The sequence below is a fragment of the Serinus canaria genome, chromosome 12, assembly GCF_022539315.1.
Source record: "Serinus canaria isolate serCan28SL12 chromosome 12, serCan2020, whole genome shotgun sequence".
Taxonomy (NCBI): domain Eukaryota; kingdom Metazoa; phylum Chordata; class Aves; order Passeriformes; family Fringillidae; genus Serinus; species Serinus canaria.
This window is the reverse complement of record NC_066326.1, coordinates 20,727,208-20,747,015: the sequence shown is the minus strand read 5'-3', so window position 1 is coordinate 20,747,015 and position 19,808 is coordinate 20,727,208. Positions and strand designations below refer to the sequence as shown.

Here is a 19,808-nt window from a genome sequence, read left to right as displayed (position 1 = left end):
CCAGGTTTCCTGTGGCTGCTATGGGGAAGTAGCCAGCTGGTGTCTGTGTATTGCCAGTATGTCTGAAAACATAGTTAGGAAACCATCTGTTTCTATTTGAGTCTGGCATGTTCTCTTGATAAGGATATATTTTGGTGGAAATTTTTCTGGTTTGGGGCCTCTTAACTCCTGGGAGCTTTGTACAGTATCTCTGCAGATATCAGGAATATGAAACAACTTGTTGGCTCATTGGTTACTGTGTTGGTTGCTTTTTCTGTTGTACACAAGAACCCGTTGGAAAAGGCTGCTATAATAATTTTTCTGCTTGAGGTCCAAGCCAGACTGAAAGGAAAGTGAATGCCTGTAGCAAAATCCCCAAAAGTTAGTGGAGGTTTGAATTAATTGTTGGCTGCTACTCTTATTATGGTGCAGTAGAAGAAATAAATCATGCTTCCATTATTTGGTAGCATACAGGTCTCCAGCTTGGCCACTGATTTTATTGGACATTGCTTCTAAAGTTCCAAAGATTAATATTTGGACTTGATGATCTTAGAAATTTATTTCAACCTTTATGATTCTATGATAACATATTTAGTGTTGAGTAGTAATAGTCTAAAAGAATCAAATAAATTTATCTCAAAGTGTCATTAAATGGTACAATCCAAGTATAACTAATCCAGTATGACTAATCCAGAGTGGGGAATAGTACTGAAGAGCATGCAATGGGTTTTAATATAAATGCAAAGCTATAGTGGAAGTGAAAGACTGTTTTCTTTCAACTTACATACATTGACCACCAAAATTAAAGAGTGGGAAATAGATGACATGGAATAATTTTTTTTTAATTTAAATTGATGGGTGTTTGTACTGGCAGGAAAAGATGCACAAGCTTTTGGAAGTCTATGAGCGCCTGGGTGGTGAAGAGGATATTGTTAACCCAGCCAATGAACTCATTAAAGAAGGACACATTCAGAAACTTTCAGCAAAGAATGGCACAGCACAGGATAGGTATTTATTCCTGGTGAGTGTTTCAGCTGCTCTTTTATTCTCAGGGCTGAGCTCAGGTTGGATGGGCCTTAGAGCATACTAGTCTAGGGGAAGGGGTCCCTACTCATGGCCGGCAGTGGAACAAGATAGGCTTTAAGGTCCCTTCCAAGCCAAATCATCGTTTGAATCTATGATTCTGTGGTACATTCCCATCTTCCTAAGCTTAAAGACAAAAAGCATTCACCAGCTGAGCCCAGCTATACCTTCTGAGCAGCAGTTTTCTCTTGTAGCTTTTTCCTCAAGGATTTCCTTCTTTCTTTCATGCTGTGCCTTTACTAGCCCAAAGGGATCTTTTCCATCTCCCTCCTCAGAGGCTGAGTTTTTGCAGAGTGCCACAGGAGGTGGTTTCCAGCCAAACTACCTTGCTGCAGGAGATAGCCAGCTCTCACTGGCGCTGGAAGAAGAGCTGTTGTGCTTTCAAGGCAGTCCAATTCAGAGGGAGAGGCAGAAGGGAGAAGTGACTGGCTGAAGTGTTTCTGTCTGCCCACGTCATTCAGTAATGATCCATCAGTCTCACTTTCACCTTAAATCTCCTCTTGAGAACTATCTCTTAGAGTAAAACACACGGGAGCCCTAAACTTTCACAGTGCAGGCTGTGTCCAGCATGTAACTGCCTAAGTTAAACTTTTGCCTCATTGCAGTTTAACAGCATGGTGCTGTACTGTGTGCCAAAACTGAGGCTGATTGGCCAGAAGTTCAGTGTCCGAGAGAAGATGGACATTGCAGGACTGCAGGTTTGCATCTCTTCTTTTTCCTTTTTTTAATGTTCTTATAGCTTTGGATCCCTGCTGAATCTAAATACATAATATTACATTAATGTAAAAATATAATGGAGTTCTAAAACCCAGCTCTGGATCACTTTGGATCAATGCAGTGTTTCCACAACAAGAAAGACCTTAAGGTGCTGGAGTGTGTCCAGAGAAGCACAACAGAGCTGGGGAAGGGTCTGGAGCACAAGTCTGATGAGGGAGCTGGGGGGATTCTGTATGGAGACAAGGAATGGGACCTTCTCACTTTCTACAACTGCCTGAAAGGTGGGTGTAGCCAGGTGAGGGTTGGCCTCTTCTCACAGGTGACAGGATGAGAGGAAGCAGCCTCAAGTTGCACCAGGGGAGGCTTAGGTTGGATATTAGGGAATATTTCTTCACTGAAATGGTTTTCCAGCCCTGGCAAAGGTTGCACAGGGAAGGGGTGAAGTCACCATCTCTGGAAGTGCTCAAAAAACATGTGGATGTGACACTTGAGAACATGGTTTTGTGGTGAATGTGATGGTGCTCTTTTGATGGTTGGACTTGAGGATCTTTAAGTTCTCTTCCAACGTTAATGACTCTATAATTTTATCTATTTTTGGGTTTTTTTGGTTGGTTGGTGTTACAAACCAGTTTAACACAGAAGACCAAAGGAAACTAAGCCTCTGTGAATAAAACTCATGGAACCCAGAAAGGTTCGAAATATACACCAAAACTTGATTAAAACCAAACAAAGTTAGATGTTGGTGCCAAAAAAAAAGTGATGAATTTTATTTAATAGTAAAAGAGGCAAAGAGAAAGAAAGAGAAAATAAGGACAGAAGTTGAAAAAAAAGTGTGCATGGGTGGAGAGAAAGGGACAAGGTGACACTAGTTAGGTGGAAGCATATCACCCTTCCCAGGGTCCCAACAACATCTCATTGCTCCCCTCCATCTGCTCTTTTTGGTGGTGAGGGCCCCCCTGCCGCCTGTCACTGGAAAGTATGGAGTCCAGTGGATTGATGAAGTGGTTTGGGCCAGGTGGAAACACCCACATGCCTCCCTGAGTAGGGCAGGTTGGCACTGTCCTTTGCAACACTATGGATCTGTTGCATCATCCCTGGTACAGGGTCTGGGGACTCCTTTATGGGGGGGTGTTTGATGGGCCATGACTCTGCTGTTCTCCTTCATGTGGATGCGGATTTTGCCAGGGTGAAGGGGCCCACAGCTGAGCTCCTCTGCACAGCAGAAGATGTGTGTTCACTGCTCGAATCAGAGGCTTTTTCATCACACACCCAAAACCTCTCCTCCCCCCACCCTTTGGTTTGAGGGTCTGTTTATAGCCTCGGGGCTGTGACTTCCACCCTGAAGATGCTAAGCTTGATCCCTGTCTGAATGTATTCTTCTCCCCTGAGTCACTTTATCTTATCTTCATCAAGGAGCAGTGTAGGGCTCCATTCAGGGTTTTGGTGGTTTTCTCTGCAGCTTTTGTACAGTTTTGCTATAACAAGCAAAAGTCTTTCATGAAGATGTTTAAGACATAAATTATAACATTTCAGTCTCTGACAGCTGTACTTTTAAAAATTTTATAAGAATCATTCAAAGGGGAGCATAATAATGGTGACTGTGTGACATGTTTGGATTGAGAGCCTTACCTTGTTCCCTGGCTGGCACATCTCCCCCTACTGCCATAGGAGTCTGACTGGTGAAACTGACACACAAGTTTTGTAGCAAGACAGGTAACTATGGGAACAGTCCCTTATTTTTTCTACTTCTATACTTTATTCCAAATGATCTTTTTGACTAAGCATTTCGAAGAATGACTGTATTTGTAAGTCATTAAAAATGTTGGAAAGACAAGTTTGAGGAGTAAAAAAGCTGATGTGCTTTTTACAGGTCCAAGAAATTGCCAAGCAAAATGTGGCTCATACATTTTCCATAACAGGAAAAAAGAGATCATTGGAACTACAAGCCAGGTATGATACTTGTTCTGTCTTTGAAGGTTTGTGAAATTGATCTACAGGCTGTGCTAGTCTGACCGAGCTTTAAATTATGAGGTGAACAGCAGAGGTGGGTAACAGATATGTAAGAGAATGTTGGTCCTAAGTCAAAGTGTGTTGATTGCCTTAGTTGAATGCTTACAGTGTTTAAAGTAGTGCTTGTAGGGTCCACTGTGTCAACAATTCAAGTATTTTTGACATTTGGTAATAATTACTGTCAATAATTATCAATAATGTTTTTTAAATAGTGGATAGCAAAGCTAAGATTCTAATGGATATAAAGCTGTGAAGCTGTGAATTGAATTTACTGAAAATGTTTTAAGTAGAACAATGATGTTTTCTCTATTTTTCTTTTGTTTTAACAGGACAGAAGAGGAGAAGAGGGAATGGATTAATGTTAGTACAAAGCACAAATGATAAGGAGGGCAATCACCATGCAGGCAGCATTTAAAATCATCATTTTGGGGTTCTGAATTAATGTGGCTGTGCAGGGAAGCTGGGTGGGCCAGTGTGGTGGAGTTGCTCATGGAGAAGTGTGGAGCTCAGTCAGGAGTCCCAGTGCTGACCAGCTGGCCCCAGAAAGCATCTGGGGGCTCCAGCTGGGCTCTCCTTTCGTGCATTCCTCAAGCCCAGTATGAGAAGAGACTGAGGCATCAGACCTTGTATGTTCTTCCAGTTTGACTTGTAGAGATCCTGTCTGATGGCAGTCTTAGTTTTTAACTGAAACAAAAATGGGCTTAACACCACCACTTAAGGTTTTTAAGTTTCCTTTTCATTTATACAAGTGTAAGGGTTTTTCACCAAATGATAATCCTACCGATCTTCCTATGAGAGAATTTTTTTTTGTGATGCTTCTTATCTTTGCTGACATCTTTGTCTCAGGTCATTCAAGCCACAATCGAAAAACACAAACAGAACAGTGAGACCTTCAGAGCTTTCAACAGCTCTTTTTCACAAGAGGAGGAGCATCCTCCTGATTCCTCAGTAAGTACCAGTGCTTGTTCTCCTTTGCCAGAATAGTTTTACCAGCAGTTGAGACTTACACAGCTAACTTTAAAATAGTGGAGTCTTGTTCTGGATTTTTATATGACCTTACACGGCAGTAATCTGCATTTCTCTAGCTCTCAAATGTGTATCAGTCACAGTTAATCAGACATGCAGATACAGAATAAATTACCCAGGACAATTCAATTGCCAGAGACCCATCAGGCATGTTTTCCAGGCTGGTGTCCTTTTTTAGCAGAACAGGTATAATTCCTCAATGTTATAAGTGCTTAGTGGTCTGGAATGTTATCTGTGTCCCTGAGGGATTTTGTTCATTACTTTTCCCCATCTCATCAGAGATGCATTTTGGCATTATTTCTTTGATGTTATTTTATTATTATTTAAAATATTTTAAAGACTCAGAAGGAAAATTATGCATTTTAAAAAGATCTTAAAATACTGTCTTCTAGATAGTAAATGTATTTCAGAAAAATACTCTTCAAGTACATATGTAATATAGTCTTGAAAGTTTATTGTTTCTCTACAGCATAAGGTATCACTCTGTGTTTGCTAGGAATTTTGTTTTAGAAGTATTGACATCAGGACCGTATCTCTCCATTCAACTTGAAAATGATGGTGATAACCTTAGCCACAGGCATTTGCTACAAACTAAAGAGGAATGGGCCCTGAAAGTGCAAAATACTTAGGAATATCATATGGTGCTGCCTATGACTTTTATGCCTTCAGACATGGTAGATCTTGGAGCAGAGGGAGAGAAGGTCCATCTGCAGAGATTGACCTTTGGGAGCTTTTTATCTTCCCCATCCCCTGCCTCCTAAATTGCTTGTTTGGGGTTATTTTGTTTTGGTACCTAACCATTTTTGACATCTCTCCTTGGAGATTCAGGACTGATTTGGTGACTCAGGTAAGAAAAATCTAGATTTTTTTATCTGCCTTATTTCCCAAGGGCCTCAGGAGAGATGTTGGATATGCCTTTCATCCCCACATAATCAAATTGACAGAGAAGATCTTCACAACACTCCATAGAGTCTAGACTACTGCTGCTGATAGCTGCCAGCAATGGGCCATTTTCAGAATCTGGCCTAGTTTACTTATCCTGAACTATTAATCAGCTAAAAATACCTGGGGGAAAAAATAGAAAATACCCAATTCATGCCTATATTTTTCAGTTAACTTATGACTGCATTCATAGCCAGGCTGCATTCAGAGCCCAAATAATAAGCAAACTAATAGGCACACTTCTTTCTATGTAATTAAAACACAGCATCTGGTCAAGTTCATTATTATTATCTTGCTTTGTAAATTCCATTTGATTTTGCTTCTGTGTTCATGGTTTAGCCTCCTATTTATACTCCGTTAAAAATGATCAATTCTGCAGCCAAATTTATAAAAAATATTTTATAAATTTATTAGATCGACAACCAAAAAATAGAATATTATAAAACTGCCACAGCCAAGACAGCGTCAACCCCGGACTTTGACACTGGGTGAACTTGGGACAGACGGACGTAGTGTCAGTGTCTCCCCAGAGTGTCACCCCAACTGCTCCAGGTAGCCAGCTTATATACAGCTTATTCTGCCTGGAGCAGAAATAACCTAAGTTTTCTCTATGTCCCTACATATGTTTAACAGGAACTATACAGATTCAGTCTCGTACAAAAGTCAGTCCATAAGTTTGGATGTCTGTCTGGGCTCCTTGAAATTGTCTTCTTTTCAGCTGTAGCCAGGACATTCGATGTAATCTCTCCCAGGTGTTGTTTGATGAATGTTCTGGACATTCTTGGGAAATGGTCGATGATCACCCAGGAAAGGCTCATTCACTCGTTAATGGCCATGATTTTATCTGGGCGAGTCTGGGAAATCTTTTGAAATGAAAAGCCCTGCTTCTGGCCTTGGGGGTCATATGCATGGTTGGATCTTTATAATTTTTATACAATTTCCAAAGCATGAATTATCTACATCATATACTACAATCCCTCCCCATTTATTTTACCCATTTAATTCATTCTTCTACTTCATTATTTTCTATTTCTACCCACCTCTATGGAGGGTTCCTCACAAGTGGAGTACCCTTTACACTATTCAGTATTCCCCTTGTGGGATGCCCTGATACACTATACTACTCCTTTCTTCTGTGTTTTGTCTTTCAAACCTTGCCAGTGCTTCTGCAGCATCGCTGGCATACCTTCTCTCCCCGAGTCGCATGCTCATAGATGCATCACCTCCGGAAGCTCCCTCCGAGTCTATGGGGACTATTGCAATCTTCATTCCTCTGACTACAGAATGGATCAGTCTGAGAAAGCATGGAATCAGAGAGGGTAGGAATAGGATCCTGGCTACTGAACAGAGAATGAGAAATATTACTTTGTTCTGCCATGCTCCATCAAATAAATTGTCCCACCAGGAGGACTGCAAAATCAAATTCCATTTTTGGACGGGGACATGGGCCACCTTTTTAATTTTGGCCGCCAAACCTCTTATGGTTTCCCCATAATCATCAATCTCAATACAACATTCCGATTCATTAAATTTTCCACACACCCCTCTCTCTTCGGCCAGCAAATAGTCTAATGCTATTCGATTTTGGTACTCAAAGGCTCTCACCTGTGTGTGCTGCTGACTTAGTAAGTCCAGGGCTTCTGATGTGTGATTTGATACAATTTCCATAACTGCTTGCAATCTGATTAGCCTGTTCAGTAGGTAGATCGGGGTCCTATATCCATAGCTTCCATCCTGCGCCCACGTGGCCGGCCTATAATAATTGATTATTCTTGCCGCTGGCCACTCCTCTTCCCCCCAGGCTTGCCTCCTGCTTATCACTGGTATCATCTTCTTCAGACTCCTCCTCTCCCTTTTCAAGGTCTCATACAATGGAGCCCCTAACAGATTGCTTTTCATTCTCGGGAGAGTGAAGAAAACTGGCCTGATCATACCTAGAGTGCAAGACCCTTTCCACCTTGGGGGTAATTCACTGTATGCCTTCTTTCCACAGATCAAATAAATCCCATCCAGTGCTTTCTATTTAGTGTCTATTTTCCCTGGGTCTCCCCAGATTCTCTTACACTTTCCAAGGATTGGAAAGGGTTGGTTCCTGGACTTTGAACCCAGCATAATCCTGTTCTCTCGTCCCACTCACAATTCGTATCATTTTTCAGACTCCAATACCCCAAAGGAGGGGCAGGGAGCCATCCCTTTCTTTTTGAATCAGAATTCACCGTCAAAGTAGACACACAGGGAGTGTATCCTACCATTTCAGTGTATTCTCTCCCTTCCTGGCTGACACAAATTGAGCTAATCACTCTTTGGTCCAAAACCCACCCCTCAGGCCTCTGTACCCATTTTGAGACCCTTGAGCTATCCCATTTCAGAAGTTGCTCAGGAGCCAAACCTTCCCCTTTCAAGGGCCATTTCTCAGCAGATTTCAGCCCCCCACAATTCAAGAGTTCGATAAACCCAATTCTGTTGCTATTTCTTGAATCAGATCAATGAATAAGTTCCTGTCCGGGGAAGGTAATTCCCCATCACCATATTGTTTTTCCAAGGCCTCATACTGTTTACTCAGTGTTTTCAACCTTTCCTGCTCAGTCCTCTGTTTCCTCAATTCTGACTCCTTTCTTTTCATTTCTTGAATTATTTCTTTCATTTTCCCTTCAGGATCCTCATCATCTTTGTTGTTTGCAAAACAAAACACCCTATCATATTGCAGGCACACCCTGTCATCCTTTGCTCTTGCCAGATCCAATATGAGTGGGTTCTTTTTCCTGGTAACTTTATTATCAAATTTCGTATTCCTTGTTACCCAATACATTTTCCCATTCATTGTGCATACCCCCAGCCTTGTGCTATCATAGCACAAAGGGTTCACCTGGTGATATGCAATAAAAATTGACTCTGTCTTTCCCCCAACCCACATAGTTCGGTTACACTGGTCACAAATGGGGATTGACATTTGTTCTACATCACATTTCTTCCTCTGGAACCCGTGATTATTTGACTGCCCGTTCCTTAACCCTGCCTCGGGATTGATGCACCAAGTCCCGCTTTCCAAGTCACACAATTTCACCCGAGTACCATTTTTCCAACAGTACCTGCTAGTTCTGTTCAGGCATTCCTCTCGGGCTTGGTATGTCGAGGATCCCCCGTCCCCGGCGACTGGGACCACCTGAGTGCATTTTCCACACTCATCCACGGAGCTTCCGTTGTTCCTGGGGATCTCAGTGCTCAGACTCTGCGTCCCGCAAATGACTAGGCTCAGGCCAATCAGGATTCCCACTAGGCGTACTCCTCTGCCTTTGCCTCCGCCCCCTGGGGTGCCACCAGCGGCGAGGAAGACCATCTTCACGGCAGCGGGAGTACTCTTCAGGGAAGACGCCCTCGGACCTAGCCACATACCTCCTCTTAAAGGCTCCCCACCGAGACACCCTGATTGCATCGGAACTGCACGGGACCCTGATGGATTTCCGGCACTCCACATCCAGAATTTCTGCTTGGGACCTAAGCTTCCCACACACCCCATTTTGAAAAATACAAAACCACTCCTGAGAATCTAATTCAATGATACCCAGACTTGTGGCTAAGGTCAGGATACGGTCAGTCAATTCGAGTTCCTCCTCCAAACACTGAGTGCACAGTCCTTTCGGCTTCTACCCCCTTCTGCAATGAATCACAAAACCCCCTTGACAATATTCACACTTAAAATGCACGAACGGATAGCATACACAATCTGACAGTATACAATTGATCCGCTCATTGTTTGTCATTTATGAGGACGTTGGAGTCAGATTTTCAAGTCGCCGGGGGAAGAAGTGACCCTCCAGTCAGGTGCTTCCTCTTGCTGCTCAGCTTTCTTCACCCTAGATGCGTGTGTCCAGCCCTTCTCCGCTGTCCAAATGGCCGTGTCTGTTGTCAGGAGCACAAGATAACGACCTTCCCAGTGAGGAGAGAGTGGTGCCTCTTTCCACACTTTTACAAACACCTTGTCCCCAGGCTGAATTTTGTGAATAGTGGAGCCCAGAGGAGCACTCTGTGTCACTATTCCCTGTTTTCGAAATTCCTGTAAGTTGCCGTTGATTGCAACCAGGTATGGTTGAATCTGACCATCCTCAAATCTGGGGTGCCCCACTGGCCTTCCATGCTTGTATGGCATCCCATACAGCATCTCAAATGGTGAGAACCCCGTCTCTGAATGAGGCATGGTTCAGATATTAAACAAAGCCAAGGGCAAACACTTCAACCAGGACATCTTTGTTTCCAAAATCAATTTTGATAACTGTGCCTTCAAAGTTTGATTCATTCTTTCTACTTGTCCTGCTTGTCCTGAATTCTGGGGATGCCACGAAGTGTGATGCTGCCACCGAATGCCCAAAGCATCAGCCATTTGCTTAATAACCTTTGATGTAAAATGTGTTCCCTGATCCAAATCAATGTAATCCACTACCCCATATCGGGGTAGAATCTCTTCCAGCAATTTTCTGGCCACCGTCTGCTCAAGAGCTGGGGAAGGCTTCTACCCGATGAGTCAATTTATCCACAATCACCAATACAAATTTGAACCTTCCCACCTTTGGCAATTTAGTAAAATCAACTTGAATTCTTTCAAATGGCTGGTATGCAATGGGGCGACTCCCCAGGGCAGCCTTCCTGGCTCTTGATTTGTTTATCTTTTGGCAAATCAAACACCCTTCTACCTCCTGTCTCGCCAACTCATAAATTCCCTTGCATCCGAAAAATTTTATAAATTGCTCTGCTAGAGTCTGTGCCCCCCAGTGTGTTTTCTGGTGCAACTTTCACAGAATCCTCCGAGTAAATCCTCTGGAAACTAATTCCCTCCCATCAGGCAGCCTCCACTTACCTTCTTTCAATTCACCTCCTATCTTCTCATAGCATTCAATTTCCTCTGGGGAGGGCTGAGGGGAATCCTCAGGGGTTTTCCTCTCTTTCAAGCTCTGGGGTACTTACCACCATAAGTGCCGCAGTTTTGGCCTCCTGATCCGCCAAATTGTTCCCTCTGGTTCGAAACTGAATTCCTGTATGCTGCCCTTTCACATGGACCACCGCAATTTCTTCTGGCCCTCTCAGTGCTTCCAGAATTTGTCGGATCAATTCCCCATGCATTAGTTCTTCTCCCCTCGTATTGATCAGCCCCCTCTCTTCCCAAATCTTTCCAAATGTATGAACCACCCCGAAGGCATACCTCAAATCGGTGAAAATTGTTCCCTTTCTCCCTTTCAGTCTTTTCAATGCCCTCAAAACCGCATACAATTCGCATGCCTGTGCAGACCAGCCTGCATTCAGGGGACCTGCCTCTATCCCTTTACCTGTCAACCCGTCCACAACCACGTATCCTGATTTTCTTTTCCCTTCAACCACTCTGCTTGACCCATCTACAAAGCACTTTTCCCCTTCATCTAGTTCTTCTTCTTCTAAATCCTCCCTGATCTTGGTTTGCAGCTCGAGTGTTTCCATGCAGTCATGAACTAGTTTCTCTGCCACTTCCCCAAACAGAAACTGTGCAGGGTTCTGCGCAGTCGTTGTTCTCAATTCTAAATCCTGTGAATGAATCAAAATGGCCTCATACTTCAGCAACCTTGCATCCGTGAGCCACTTTTCTGCTTTCTGTTGTAGTATGCCCTGCACATTGTGTGGAGCTAATACTACTAGAGGTGCTCCAAAAGTCACCTTTTTAGCTTCCTCCACTAGCGTAGCCACAGCTACAATAGCCTGCAAACACCTGGGCCAGCCTCTGCTGACCGAGTCCAAAAGCCAGGACAAGTACCCTACAGGTTTCCTGATCCCCGCCCAGTCTTGCGTCAGCACCCCACGTGCTGTGTGGTTGCTAGCGTCCACAAACAACTGAAAAGGTTTCCTGACATCAGGGAGGCTCAACACTAGAGCTGCCATGAGCGCCTCCTTGACCCCCTTAAACTCTTCTTCATCCTTTTGTGTCCACTTGATCCTGTCTGTGGTGAGTTTCTCATAGAGAAACTTCACCTTGTCACCCTTACTTTCAATCCACTGCCGACAATACCCCAACAACCCCAAAAGCTGCTGGACCTCCCTTTTTGTCTGCGGGGGTGGTAAGGCAATAATCCCTGCCACCCTCTCTGGATCCAATTTCTTTTTTCCCTTTGCTAACCAATGTCCCAGATATCTGACCTCTGGTTCAGTGAACTGCAATTTTGATTTTGAAACTTTAAATCCCCTTTCTCCCAAAAAATTCAAAAGCCCAATTGTGTTTGTCCTTACCTCCTCCTCCCCTTTCCCTGCAACCAGCAAGTCATCTACGTATTGTAGAAGCTCCGTGGGTACAAACTCACTCAAAACCTGCTCAAGTGCCTGCCCAAATAAATTTGGAGAATCCCCGAAGCCCTGAGGCAACAAAGTCCACCTGAGGTGCTGCTTCCTATTTGTCTCTGGATCTTCCCATTGAAATGTGAAATAATCGCGACTGCCCTCATCCAGAGGACACGTCCAGAAAGCGTCCTTTAAATCAATCACGCTGTACCACGCATCTTCAGGGGAGAGATTGTTTAACAAAGTGTAAGGATTCAACACAGTGGGAAACAGAGTCTTAGTTCTCTGATTCACAGCCCGTAAATCTTGCACCAGCCTAAAGCTGCCGTCCAGTTTTCTCACTGCCAAAATCGGGGTATTGTGTCGTGACATGCAAGGTTCTAATATTCCTTTCTTTATTAATTCGTCAATAACTGGTTTCAAACCCCTCCTCCCTTCCATGGAGAGGGGGTATTTTTTAACCCTTGTAGGGTCTTCAGGCCTTTCAATTTCCACCCGAATCAGTTCTATGTCCAACCTCCCAGCTTCTCCCGGGACCACACCCTCGGGTCTATTTTCTCCTCATCAGGGGCAGTGAGGCTGTAAATTCTCACTTTGAGCTGAGCTTTCTCCACAGCTAGCCCAACCCCTAGAGCAACCATCACGTCCCGCCCCAACAAGTTAAAGTCTGCACCTTTAGCTACTAAAATGTTACCAATGTGTCTTCTGTTTCCCGTGCTTATTTCAACAATTTTATGATCGGGACCTCAAAAGGGTCCCCTTTTTCTCCTGTCACCACCATGGAATCATCGCTCAAAGAGCATCCCTTCGGTATTTGTAACACCATTGTCCACTCTACTCCTGAATCTACCATAAGTTGTAATTCTTCTTTGTAGGGTCCAACTTTTAATTTTATCAAGGGCTCCCTAGATGTTCTGGGACCCAAATTGAAAAGCCCCTGACACCTCTAATCTTCCTGAAACATTGCCTGATCCTTGGCTCTGTTGGGGCAATTTTGTTTAATGTGCCCCTTTTGTTTGCAGTAATAACATTCAAACTCCCACTTTTGCTCCCCAGAACCTTTGTCCTGAGCCTGAGACAGACCAGTTTTCTTTGTCAACCCCTTTTTGGTCGCATCCTTTCCCCGTTCCTGTTTCTGAGCCTCTCTCACCGCTGCCACCAAGACTTTAGCTTGTATTTTCTGCCTTTCCTCATCCCAGTGCATGTAAACTTTCTGAGCTTCACACAACAATTCCTGCAACCCCTGTTCCTGCCAACCATCTATTTTTTCTTAACTTCTTCCAAATATCTTCCCAAGATTTCGCCACAAATTGAGTTTTCAACAACACCATCCCCACCGGGGAATCAGAGTCTGTCACTGAATACATCCTCAAACCATTCTGGAGTCTCTCCAGCCACTCCGTAGGTGTTTCATCCTTCCCTTGGCATTCCCTGAGTGTTACCTCGTTCACAGGGGTTCCAGGATGAGGGAAGAGACGAGAAAGTTGACTCCATGTTTCAGAAGGCTTGATTTATTATTATATGATAGATAATATATAAAAACTATACTAAAAGAATAGAGAGGAGGATTTCACTACCAGGCTAAGCTAAGAATAGAATAGGAATGTGAAAACAAAAAGTCTTCTCAGACCGAGACCGGCCGGACAGGTGTTCTGTGATAGGCTCTTAATTGGAAACAGTTTGACGGGGCCAATCACAGACCTCCCAGTTGCATTCCACAGTAGCAGATAAGAATTGTTTACAGTTTGTTCCTGATGCCTCTCAGCTCTCAGGAGGGGAAAAATCCTAAGTAAAGGATTTTTCATAAAACATGTCGGTGACACCTGAGCACTTTGCTCATGTTCTGCCCCTTCAGTACCGCCTCCCTGATACCTTGAATCACCATATTTCTCAGATTTATCATCCTCTGCCTCCCCTCTTCCATCTAGGTTTCCCAAGACGGCTTTTGGTTCGGCCACCGCTCCTCCCCGGACCCCCCGTTCGGGTTCCGCTTTTCCCAGTCCCTGATCGCAGCTGACTGGATCATGTCTCTCTCCTCATTATTAAATAACGACCTGAGGATCGCTTGGAGATCCTCATAAGTGTATATGCTTGTTCCCAAAAACTCATCCAACCTCTCCGCTACTCCGAGCGGGTCATCCATCAGCTTTCCCATCTCTTTTTTGAACGCTCTTACATCACTGGTGTCAATCGGGGTGTGGACATACCCAATCACCCCTGGGGCCGTTGGTACCTCCCGTAAGGGGTAGACACCAAGTTTTTCCTCCTCATCCCCACTTTCCCCCATGGTCAACCTCCTCGTTCTCCTCCTAGTTCGGCGTGCCGGGGGAGAGTCGTCCCTGGGAACACCTGCCCCCTTCTCCTCGACCTTCAGGGATACTTGTGGCTGTGGCTGCTCTGCAGCAGCGTGGCCATGTGGGGGAGTGGATGCTGCCGCTTGTTCTGGGGGCAGCGGTGATGCAATCGCCTGAGCTTGCGGCACCCCCACTTCGGGAGGCATTCCTGGCACCGCTTATGCCAGCGCGGGACCTGGCTGCTGTGGAGCCACAAGGTAAGGTGGTGGAAGATTTTCCAATGGTTCCCACTCCCTCCCTGCTTTCACCGCAGCCGGCAGGCTCTCACTGGGTACAGACTCAGATGAGCATGCCTCCACATGTCTGAATACTCAATTTTTTCTGGGTCCTGCGGACTGCGACTGTTCACATGGTCAAATAAAGACTCACAAGTCCAACTTTCAAACATGCCGAATATCGGCCAAACCACGTACTGTCCGATTTCCCTCTCTCCCCATTCCTCCATACTAAAATCGATCATCTTTTCCTTGGATTTCCCCCACCTCTGTGGATTCTCATCGCAGTGTTCCAGCATCCACCCCAGAGGACTATCTCGGGGTATTTCTGGTAACACTCTCCCGGGGACTTGAGGGATTTTTTCCTAGGTTTTCTTTTGTCCCTTGCTTTTTCCCAACCCCATTTTCTCAAAGAAGGTTACGAATTTCCTTACCTTTTGTTGTTTTCCTGGGGCTTTCATCTCGAGTCCCAGTCCTTTTTCCATCGGGCTTTCTGGCTCATGAAAAGTCGCCAGCCTGACCAAGTCGGACAGTTGACCGCCCTGTCGACTTGTAGGTAGTCTTTCTCACCTGTTTCTCCAGTTTCAGAAGGCATACGAGTTCCTGGACTTTTCCAGGCTCGCTTCTCCCCTTCCGATACCAAACGTGACCGGTTTTCCCCCTAGACTCTTGCCGAGCCCCAGGTCTCGTGTGTTTCAAACCAGAACCTTTCGCTTCCCCCTTGACTGGCCACTTCCCTCACGGGATAGTGGAACCGCAGTCGTGGGGTCCGCACTCGCTCCGTGACAATGTCACGTCTCACACACACGTCCAATCTCGCTCCACCCAACCACGCAATAATTACGGTCCTTTTATTGCGTGGAATTCTTCGTGCACATTGATTTTTACGGATGAAAAACCTCAGATCTCGGAGATATCTCTAGTTCTTTCCGAGTAGAGAATGGGCCCTTATCTCCCTTGGCTGTGGCTCCGTTAGCACGCAGCTCCAATCCTCATCCACGGCTCCGGTCTGCGTTTTTTTGTAGATCTGATTGGTTCCAAAATCCGATTCCTGTCCAGGCCGCTAAAACCAGCGGGGCGCCCCCTGGGCGGGAAAAGGGGTTCCCGGACCCCAATATCAGATCATGTCGGGGTCACCAATTTGTTATAAATGATCAATTCCGCAGCCAAATTTATAAAAAATATGTTATAAATTTATTAGATCGACAACCAAAAAAAATAGAATATTATAAAACCGCAATAGCCAAGACAGTGTCAACCCCGGACTTTGACACTGGGTGAACTTGGGACAGACCGACATAGTGTCAGCGTCTCCCCAGAGTGTCACACCAACTGCTCCAGGTAGCCAGCTTATATACAGTTTATTCTGCCTGGAGCAGAAATAACCTAAGATTTCTCTAAGTCCCTACATATGTATAACAGGAACTATACAGATTCAGTCTCGTACAAAAGTCAGTCCATAAGTTTGGATGTCTGTCTGGGCTCCTTGAAATTGTCTTCCTTTCAGCTGTAGCCAGGACATCCAATGTAATCTCTCCCAAGTGTTGTTTGATGAATGTTCTGGACATTCTTGGGAAATGGTCGATGATCACCCAGGAAAGGCTCATTCACTCGTTAATGGCCATGATTTTATCTGGGCGAGTCTGGGAAATCTTTTGAAAATGAAAAGCCCTGCTTCTGGCCTTGGGGGTCATATGCATGGTTGGATCTTTATAATTTTATACAATTTCCAAAGCATGAATTACTTACGTCATATGCTATATACTCTACTCTTCATAAAAGCCAGGCAGAGCAGGAGTGTGGGTTATCCCTGGCTGTGATATTAATGCAGTCTGTACTGTAATTTCTTTAATGCCAGAATACCAACCTGCATTTTTAGGAGATTATCTTCTCTAGAAAATCAGCTTTGAAACTGATGTCACAGCTAGATGTGACAGAAATCGCTGTCAGTTAAAACAGACTGAAAGTATTTCTGTAAGGAAAACTGGACAAATACTGAGAACATTCTAACTGCAATACACTGCACTAGGTAGCATCCACCAGACATATCATCTATGGAATACTGGGCAGCAGCTTTAGAGGGAAAAGAGACCCTTGTTTTTGTCTCAAGAAATGGATATGCACTCATGGATTCCTATCTGGATCTGTAACAGCTACTAGAAATTAGCCTGTACCAAAAGAGTCAAATTGGTTTTTTCCCATCCTTGGCCATACATTTTCTCTGTTACAGTGCTTAGGACTGGTTGCAGTTCATGACCAGTGCATGCAACTCTGACCATGCTTGTGTGGTAGCAGTAGTAATTTAAGAAGGGTTTTTAGAAAGCTTTAGGGTTCGTTTGTGGTTTAGCTCCTCCCTTTTCACCTGCAGCATTTCCAGGCTATGTGAAAGGTGTTTTCAAAACCATCTAAATATGTTCCTGAGGAAAAGGACCTCTTTCACCACTGCTTCAGAAGAGTTGAAGGCACCTGGTGTGGTGATGGACCCAGTTTGTGCAGTCTTGGAAGGCTGGCAAGGAAAAGTGCTGCAGAGAGCTGAGCTCTGTGGAAGTGACATCTCTAGGATTCGAGATTGACAATGCTTCTGCTTGTTAAATCATGAATGTTAGATGCCACTGTTTCTTTCCCCATAGATCTGTGTGGTTCTTACATACATGTCAATAACTCTATTGTTACCAGCTCTGAGACACTGTGAGTGGTAATGGTAATGTAACAGGGAGAAGCCCTTTTGAAATATTTTCCAGGTAAGAGTAGAGGGTATTTTATTTTTAGCCCATTATTCCAAGTAAACAAACAGACATGGTGATCTGAATAGGCAACTGGAGGAATTTACTCTTTTCCCTAAATTTGCTGGGGCTTTTCTCAAGCTCTTCTTCAAACCCTGTTTTTCCTCCACATTTTTCTTTTTCCAAGTCCCATCACAGCATGCAGGTGTCCTTTTACTAGGCATAGTAAAACCCTGGGTTGATTAGGATTCCAGTGAAAAGAGCCCCCTTTGCAGAGGACTGAGGGATAGATGATGTGAACACCTCAGGGTTGCTGGGTTTTTGCAGAGGCAAAAATAGCCGGTTAGAGCTGAGTAGTGATGCTTCCCTTAATTCAATTGTATTCCCTTAGGAAGTCCTCTAGGGTGGCACAGCCCTGGTCCCAGGGGATGCATTTGCTCCTTTCCTTGTTCTAAAGAGTTGATTGATTGTATTAGAATATAAATAGATCCAATGAGGCATCATAATGAATAGCTCTTCAATTTGGCCACTCAAACAGAGATTAAACCTTCTTGCTTTGAAATAAAATGAAGCCAGAGTGCCAAAATGCACTGGCCATTTGGATAATCTTGAAATAAGAGATGTTGTCTGATTGGCAAAGGAAGAATGATCTATGGGAATAACAGGAGAATTTATCATAAAGAATCTAACAATTTGAAAACCTTGTGTAAACTACCAAACTCCCTGTAAATTCATTTGCAGATAAAGTGATTTTTCATTCTTTTTAGAATGTAGCCTGTGATTTTGGTACTCAGTGTACAAAGCTTATTTGCACTTTATATGTATTGAATAGTATTGAATGCATAAATGTCTATATATATGGCATACATAAAGATATATGATTATATATTAACTCTATAGGAATATATATAGATGTACAAACATCTGTGTATTTAGTACACCTACATCTCCATAACTGTACAAATGGAGATGCCACTTTGCATTTATTTAGGGATTGAAATGTATTATGAAGAAGAAACTTAACTGAGTGGTGTTTTAATAGAGTAAATTTTCTTCCTCTCAGAATCAAGTGCCTTCACAGAGTTTTGCTGGTCTGGCAGGCAGGCTCCAATAGAGAAGTGTCCTTCAGACTTTGGCACTGGCTTTCTGCAGCATGTGAGGACAGGCACCAGGGGGCGGGCACCCAAAAGGAAAGGGTGGGCAATGCGGTGCGCCAGCGGGGAATAGGTAAAGCCGTAGTCCACAGCAGAGCCACCCAGAGCTGCAGGAGGGTGAGCACAGGGGCAAACAGGGGCACCTGGGGGTAGTGGAAAGCCAGCCCGGCGAAGGGCAGGGGGCGGACGAAGAGGAGGTGTGTGGACAGGCCCGGGCAACTCAGCGACCTGGCGAGGGGAGGCGGGGATCAGAGGGGCTGAAGGAAAGTCAGTGTGGCGCATCAAGCAAAGAGGGGAGGGGGCTGAGGAAAGAAAAGGAAAACTCGGGGGCGGGTCCGTTGCTGCCCTGGGCCACCGCACACAGGAGCTATTGCGGGAGGAGGGCGGGTGGAGGGCGGGAGGAGGAGGGCGGGCGGAGGGCGGGGGCTGGGAGGGCAGGCGGGAGGGAGGGGCGGGGGGGAGGGCGGGAGTTCGGGCGGGGAGGGAGGGAGGGCGGGCGGGCGGGAGGGAGGGCGAGGCTGGCGGGCGGGCGGTGGGGGAGGGCGGGCGGAGGGCGGCGGGAGGGAGGGCGGGAGGGAGGGAGGGCGGGAGGGCGGAGGCGGGAGGGAGGGGGGAGGGCGGGCGGGAGGGGAGGGAGGACAGGAGCGAAGGAGGAAGGCACGGAAGGAGAAGGAGGACGGAAGAGGAGAGGAAGGAGGAAGGACGGAAGGAGCAGGGACAGGGGAGGGAGGGGGGACAGGAGAGGGGAGAGGAGGGGAAGGAAGGGCAGGGGAAGGAGGAAGGGAGGGAGGGGAGGAAGCGGACAAGAAGGGAAGGGGACAGTGGAAGGGAAGGGGGGGAAGGGTAAGGGAAGGGACGGGCAGGGAAGGGAAGGGAGGGTGTGGAAGGGGGAAGGGAAGGGACGGGTGGGAAGGGAAGGGGAAGGGAATGACGGTCGAGGGAAGGGAAGTACGGGTGCCGGGACGGGCAATGGAAGGGAAGTGCCTGTGACAAGGGAAGGGTGGAAGTGGCGGGGACGGGACGGGAAGGTCATGTGGAGGTAATGGACCTGTCAGTTGTCCTGTCTTTAATAATGGTACTGGATTACGTGCACTTTCTTCAGTTCTTTCCTTTCCTTCCTTTTCCTTTCTTTCCTTCCGTTCCTTTCCTTTCCTTTCTCTCGTTTGTTTTCTTTTCAGAGTTAATATATTTGAGGAAGAATGTCCATGTTGAAACTGTTCTGTGTCATTCTCTTTCTCCTCAGATAGCCAGCACCAGCTCAGTCGAATCAATGCCAGGAACAGATGGTGGTGGTGCATTAGGAGGGGTGAG

General features: G+C 45.4%; 2 protein-coding genes across 8 annotated transcripts in view; one reads left to right on the top strand and one right to left on the bottom strand.

The window, feature by feature from the left end:
• Window positions 1–19,808, top strand: part of FGD3 (FYVE, RhoGEF and PH domain containing 3) — a 107,303-nt gene that overhangs the window by 70,490 nt on the left and 17,005 nt on the right. For all 7 annotated transcript variants that reach the window (XM_050979333.1, XM_050979337.1, XM_050979332.1 and 4 more), the window contains 6 exons: window positions 854–1,000; window positions 1,668–1,760; window positions 3,650–3,729; window positions 4,119–4,149; window positions 4,636–4,737; window positions 19,741–19,803. In XM_050979333.1, the coding sequence (XP_050835290.1) occupies window positions 854–1,000; window positions 1,668–1,760; window positions 3,650–3,729; window positions 4,119–4,149; window positions 4,636–4,737; window positions 19,741–19,803 (516 nt within the window). The remainder of the gene's footprint in view (window positions 1–853; window positions 1,001–1,667; window positions 1,761–3,649; window positions 3,730–4,118; window positions 4,150–4,635; window positions 4,738–19,740; window positions 19,804–19,808) is intronic.
• On the bottom strand, window positions 9,175–12,023 carry LOC127060077 (uncharacterized). Its single transcript, XM_050979339.1, has 2 exons — window positions 10,717–12,023; window positions 9,175–9,657 (listed from the first exon to the last, which is right to left on the bottom strand). Exons 1-2 carry the CDS (start codon window positions 11,656–11,658, stop codon window positions 9,607–9,609), a joined length of 993 nt encoding a protein of 330 aa, XP_050835296.1. The 5' UTR covers window positions 11,659–12,023; the 3' UTR covers window positions 9,175–9,606.